A 7500-nucleotide genomic window follows, 5' to 3' on the forward strand; every position below is an offset into this window, starting at 1 on the left:
TTAATGTCAAAGAATTTAATAGACAATTGCAGTAATGGCAAAGGTCAGTTAATGTAAAAGAAATGAATAGAAAAATACAGTAATTGCAAGGGTCCTTTAATCTCAAAGGAGTAAATAGAAAAATACAGTAATGGCAAGGGTCATCTAATCTAGAAGAAGCAAATAGTAAAATACGCCAATGGCAAGAGTCATTTAATGTAAAATAAGTAATTAGAAAAAGACAGTAAGGGCAAGGGTAATTTAATCCCAAAGAAGTAAAGAGAAAAATATACTAATGGCAAGGGTCAGATAATTTGAAAAAAAAAAGTACTTAAAAAATACACTAATGGCAAGGATCAGTTAATCTAAAAGAAGTAAATAGAAAAAGACACTAATGGGAATGGCCAGTTAATCTCAAAGAAGTAAATAGAAAAATATAGTTTCGGCGAGGGTCAGTTAATCTAAAGGAAGTAATTAGAAAAATATACTAATGGGAATGGTCAGTTAATCTCGAAGAAGTAAATAGAAAAATACAGTAATGGTAAGGGTCATTAAATGTAATAGAAGTAAATAGAAAAATACAGTAATAGCAAGGGTCATTAAATCTAATAGAAGTAAATAGAAAAATACAGTAATGGCAAGGGTCATTTAATCTAAAAGAAGTAAAAATTAAAATACAGAAATTGCAAGGATCATTTATTCAAAAAGAAGTGAAGAGAAAGATACAATAATGGCAAGGGTCATTTAATCACATTGAAGTAAATAGAAAAATATAACAAGGTGCAGGGTCATTTAATCTAAAAAAGATGAATAAAATAATGCAGTAATGGCCAGGGTCCTTCAATGTAAAAGAAGTAATAAGAAAAATACAGTAATGGCAAAACTAGTATAGAGGAGTTGCTCGACGCTGGTGAAATGATTTTAATGTTTTTGTTGGGTTAGACATAATTGTGCGTAGTCTAAATCTTGCTAAATTCATTATTGCTTTTTCAAAATTAATATATTATTTTTTCCATAGAAACTGCGATTGCTTCAGAAATGTAGATTTATATAAAATACTTTGTGATTACTGCAAATCCTTTGCAATCCTACTATCTGTTGCTGGATCTTTGGCATTTATGCCTAACTAAATTTTCTTCTTTTTCTAATTTGTCCATTTCCTTCAGATATCACATATAATACCAACCTCATTTTTCGTGAATTTTGTAAGGACCATTTTAATATTGTGATATGTTTCAACATTATTGATGAAGCATCGTAGGATGCAACGTGAAGAGCGTTAAATTTCGCTTGAAAGAAGTTGTAGGTGACAGGGAACTCAAGAGGTTCGATATACAGCCTGACCCCGAACCTGTTGTTTGTTTGTTGGGTTATACTTATATCCAAGTACATTACGTGTGATGTTATTTGAATTTCACTAACGTTTTATGTATATGAATTTGACCCACCTTCGCCAATATCTTCTTGTGTCATCTTGAGGAGTAGTTTTCATATTAATGTCCTTTGCTCTTAAGACCTATATATTAAAAACACTACGTAGATGATGCGTTAGCTACCTTTAAGCAAAGGGAACACACTGCTAGGTTTTTGAATTTCATCGATAATTTTCATCCAAACATTAATTTCACTATTAAGCACGAAGAAAATAACAAGCTACGATATCTTGATATTAGCATTACAAGAGCGCAGACACGTCTAGAAACTAGCCTTTTTAGAAAAACGACGTTCACTGGTTTAGACACCATTTTTATTTTAGTTTTTCTTTGTTAGTTTTTTTTTTTTTCAACTTCTGCCTTTAAAATATTAAGTTGAATGCCATAAAAACCCTAATCTATATATAATATTCTCTTTCCTTTGAATGGACATCCTTTCAAGATTAAATAAATTTCTGGAATAATTGTTTGAAGATACGTGTTTTCAAAAAAAAAAAAAAAAAAAAAATATTAATATACTTTACTAACTAAAATTTCAAGTTCTCACTGGGCAAAAATTATGGTCTATGTTGCGTTACCTTTTAGTTTTCCGAGTCTGGGTCTTGAAATAATTTTCAAGAATCCTCTGACAGTGGGATCCATGTTTAAATTTAATGATTCTCTCCCCTATCTATTACGTTTTTCTGTGGTTTATATGTTTACTTGTCCGAGATGCAATCTCGGAAAATATGTGGATTCCACAAAAAGACTGCTGAGTGTTGGTATAGATGCTCATAGGGGAGTTAGCCTTAGAACTGGTTGCACGCTCAACACTAAGTCGTCAACCATCATAGAACATACATCTTGTTGCCCAACCTTTCAACTATTATTGACCCTGCGGGTTTTCCCAGTTCTGCATGAACACTGATAGCTTCCCACCCTATGGCTTCAGTGTTCAAATACATTAATCCAATCCAATCCCGTCCTCTGGGTTATATTAAGGCCTAGCATAGGCTGACAACTTAAATTTTGCCGTCAAATGAACTCAATCTTTGAATCTGAAAGCTCATTGATTATGGTTTTTCGATCTCCTTATTTTATGAGCAATGTTATGTATTGTATCACATATTCTGGTTAGATAACCTATTTTATGCAGACTCTGTCGGTCATGCTCTTTCTTGATTGTGTGTCTGTATGCGTCTCGATTGAATAACAGTTATTTGAATGTGAAATCGAAACAACTTTTACACAGGGAGACACAAGGCACTGACTGTTGAAGAAAATTTAAAGGTGGTGGAGGAGGATTACGGTAAGGACAACCAAAAGGAAGAGGAAAAAAAAAGAGTAAAATATTGAGAAAGGCGTGAAGTAGTTAAGTATATATTAGACACATACACACACAGAAGTGCGTGCGCACACATGCATATACATACAAACATACATCCTCCTCCACCACCTTTACATTTTCTTCAACAGTCAGTTCCTTGTGTCTCCCTTTGTAAAAGTTGTTTCTATTTTACATTCAAATAAGAGTTACTCAACCTTTGTTGTAAATTTTTTTTGTCTATCAATTAAACAAATTCTAAAACAATACAATCACCAATGTAGATATACTCTATTAAACATCGTTAATTAAATCCTTTTGTAAAGAATCCTGTCTCTTAATAAAAACTCAGAATTGAGAAATGAATTTATTTGACATTAAACTTAAGATTATATCTGTCAGTATGATAATCTTTTTATAACAATTTTGCTCTTTGTTTTATCTCAGAATTTAAAATTGTCACCACGTGGTTGAAAACGAAAAGAGCGAAGGAAGCAGTTTAGAGAAAATCAAATTAAAGGACTATATTCTTAGACCGTTCAAATCCGGGTAAATAACTTATTAGCTGATAATTTTATCTTTTTCTTGGCTCACTTATAGATTAAAGCAGTGAAGCCAGGTGTGCTTTTAAAATGACCCAAGAGCACTGGTAGAGCCGCTATTGGGTTACGAGTTCGCTCCTAAAATGGTTTGATTATAGAATTTCCAATATAGGGTCTTTAGAATTAGAGTTTAGTAAGAGATTGAAAAAAAACTCCTGAAAATATTTATAAGAATCAGACTTTATGTCAGTGTTATGAAAATGAAACAATCTCCGATAAATTTAGTAGATTTCAGAGCAAAGCCCTAAGAAGGATATTGGGAGTTAAATGGCAGGACAGGATTATAAATGAAAATATAAGAGAGATTACTCGAGTGCCACATGTGGATGAGATTAGGATGAGGGGTAGATGGAGATGGTTTTGCCATGCTCTTCGCACTCTCCCAGAGAGACTAGTTCACCACACGTTCAGCTGAGCTCCACCAAGCACTAGAAGAGTTCGAAGCCCCAGGCCTTCATGGCTGAGGACTGTGAAGCGCGAACTAGTAGATGATGAATGGTGAAGTATTGAATTTAAAGCTCACGATACAGACGACTGTCAAAATATAACCGAGGCCCTTTGTGTCAATATGCTTAGGATGTTATATCTATCTATCTATATATATATATATATATATATATATATATATATATATATATATATATATATATATATATATATATATATGTGTGTGTGTGTGTGTGTGCGTGTATGTGTGACTGTGTACTTACATTCTCATTGCTTTTCCGATGATTTTATATCATAATTTTATATGTATATATATATATATATATATATATATATATATATATATATATATATATATATATATATATATATATATATATATATACATATATATATATATATTTATATATATATATAAATATATATATATATATATATATATATATATATATATATGTATATATATATATATATATATATATATATATATATATATATATATATATATATATATATATATGTATATATATATATTAAATTTTAATATTCCAATAAATGTATTTCCTCGTTAGATCTTTTCCCTCAATTTATTTATGTTTACAACTTCAAATATATTAAATTTTCATGCCATAAGATAATAATAATAATAATAATAATAATAATAATAATAATAATAATAATAATAATAATAATAATAATAATAATAATAATAATAATAATAATAATAATAACTGTTACCTATTCGAGAATCATTAGAATTATTACAATTTACTATGGAACAAAAAAATAATAATAGTGGTAATATTGATGGTATTTCTGAAATACGACGAGAAAAGAAGGTTCCCATTCTGCCCAAATCAAACTCTGGGAAAACGACTTTTGTGAATGTCAGCGAATCACCGAGCGAATCCGATATCAGTGACCATGGGTCATCTTGCCACTCTAGTCACGTTGAGGAAATCGTATAAATGGTCAAGAAAACTGGTCAAGGCTGAGATAACTATATATGGAATTTTTAGGGACGTGGCTTTCAAGACGGTTTGGGTGTGTGACTGGCAATGCCGAAATGGTAACTGAGAAAATAAATGAAACAATGTTCTTGAGTAATGCTGAGCTAGATTTGATTTTTACGAGCATATGATGTGTGAAAAGGGGTATGGAATATAAAGATACATTGAATGAGAGAGAGAGAGAGAGAGAGAGAGAGAGAGAGAGAGAGAGAGAGAGAGAGAGAGAGAGAGAGAGAGAGATGATTTATTATTTGATATTGTGCTATTTTCTTCTTTTTCTTCAATATTATTATTATTATTATTATTATTATTATTATTATTATTATTATTATTATTATTATTATTATTATTATTATTATTTTTATTATCAATGCCTTTCTTCTAACCTGAGATGGAATTGAAGAAATATCTAACCTTTCAAACCAACTCTGTATACACACATATATATACACACACGCATATATATATATATATATATATATATATATATATATATATATATATATATATATATATATATATATATATATATATATATATATATATATACATATACATATATGTGTGCATATATATATATATATATATATATATATATATATATATATATATATATATATATATATATATATATATATATATATATATATATATATATATATATATGTGTGTGTGTGTGTGTGTGTGTGTGTGTGTGTGTGTTTGTGTGTGTGTGTGCGTGTGTTTGTGTACTTGCGTCCTTTAATAAATAAAATATTTATTTTAATAATAAAATTGAAGAGAAATCTTACTCAAATAAGTGTTATCCCTCAGGGACTGAACCAAATACAGTAATTTTGTATATTATTTCCTAAGTGCGTTTCTACGCTATTTAATATTTGATCTACTGTTTTGGTTCTGTAGCGTAACTACTCCTAAGTATTGTTGGTATGATGTTTTCCCTGTATAGGTTTACATTTTCCTTGTAAGGTAATTTCCCCCACCCCCAATTTCCGTGACAGAAAATTTTATGTTTTCTTTCCCAAATAAAATATTATACTAACTAATGCATTGCCTTTGCCAAGGCTTGGATAAAATTTTAATCTCTTTATTAATAGTCAAACAACAGTTCAATCTAGCAACTCAATAAGCAACAGATTATTGCAAATATAAAGAGATTCCATTACTTTGCATCTAAAAATTGTTTTCAATAATATCCCTCCTTGGAATTGGTCACAGTACTTAGGTAAGGAAGGTTTTGTCTTTTGTTTGTTCTAAATCCGGACCTTTCTCTTGGATGGGAAATATCAAGGGAATCCATCTTTTGACCAATCTCCTAATGGAGACACCTCGTTCCATTTATCGTCAGTTTGTCATTCGCGCCAACTGCTATTAGGACGGGCGAGAAAAGGGAAGGTTTTTCTCTTTACACCCATCCACAGACAGGCACACACACACACACCCACACTGAGTGTTTAATAAAGTTTAGTTGCATTCACCTCGCCTCTTAGTTACAATCTAACTGCTTGTTCGCACAATAATGACCAGCGGAGTGTCCTCCTTACATTATTTTTTTTATTACCCAGTCCCAGTCGGGAACGGAACCTCTACTCCGAGTAACTGGTCCTTCCTACACTCTCTCATTCAATTCTTCCTTATCACAAGCATTCGCTACATTAACATTATTCCTATCTAAATCCGTATCATCTAATATATCACGTACAACCCCATCTACCGCGTTCTTATCTGGTCCTAAATTTACACTCATTTTTGTCAACAGTTCATAAATTTTATCAAATATATTCTCAACTTGGGCAAAAGACTCATTCATGCCACTTATCATTCTCCTATCTCTCACTCTTACGTTATTAATTCTTCCTTTTGCATCATCTAACGAAAAGCCACACACACACACTATAAGTATCAATCATACTCAGCCACGTTTCATCTGTGTTAATATATTTATCTTCCACACTAACTTGCACATTTACACCCTTTTCATACTTATTTTTATTCTCACTTTTACTTATAAAATTTCCCCTTCTTTCATCTTTTCATATTCTTCCTTTTCATATATTCTACTAACACCAACTGTTTACCTTGTAGACCTAATTCCTCATGCATACTAGGTTCACACTTGTTCCTTTTCAACCATTTACTCGCCCATTCTTTTGGGTATACTCAGGTACCTCCTTCCATTTACGCAACTGGTTGTGGTGTGCCCTAACTCTTTCCACACTACTATCCACCCACAGATTACTCAAAACATAACTTCATCCACTTGAACCAACTTCTAACACTTCATATGGATCTTCACGAACATGCATCACATTCATTCCTTACAAACTCGAGGACTCACCCAGCTGAACCCTCTTACACTCTAGTTTTCCGAACATCCTGGCTGACTTAATCCCTTCTTCCTACATACTCTAGTTACATGCCTATCTACACCACATTTAGTACCCTTGCACATTCTAGCATATTGACCATCCTTACCACAATTACCACAAATCACATTTATATGATGACTAGGACATCCACTCACAATGTGCCCAGTCATACCACATCGACAACATTTTACCCCGTTCTCCTTCTTGCACTCGCCAATTCTATGCCCTACATCACCACATCCAAAACAAGCACGGACACGACTATCTGACATACCTCGTTGCGCACTCACACTCTTATCTCTATTGTGCCAATTACCCTGCCTAAATCCAAAATTTGCTTGCATAGTTCCTCCGTTA

The 7500-nt window shown here is 31.8% G+C and overlaps 1 protein-coding gene across 1 annotated transcript in view; it reads right to left on the reverse strand.

The window, feature by feature from the left end:
* Positions 1-7500, reverse strand: part of LOC137636895 (uncharacterized) — a 15662-nt gene that overhangs the window by 7650 nt on the left and 512 nt on the right. The window contains exon 2 of the mRNA XM_068369251.1: positions 7250-7500. This exon is cut by the window's right edge and continues 259 nt beyond it. Coding sequence (XP_068225352.1) covers positions 7250-7500 — 251 coding nt within the window. The remainder of the gene's footprint in view (positions 1-7249) is intronic.

This window comes from Palaemon carinicauda, unplaced genomic scaffold (genome assembly GCF_036898095.1).
Source record: "Palaemon carinicauda isolate YSFRI2023 unplaced genomic scaffold, ASM3689809v2 scaffold432, whole genome shotgun sequence".
NCBI lineage: Eukaryota > Metazoa > Arthropoda > Malacostraca > Decapoda > Palaemonidae > Palaemon > Palaemon carinicauda.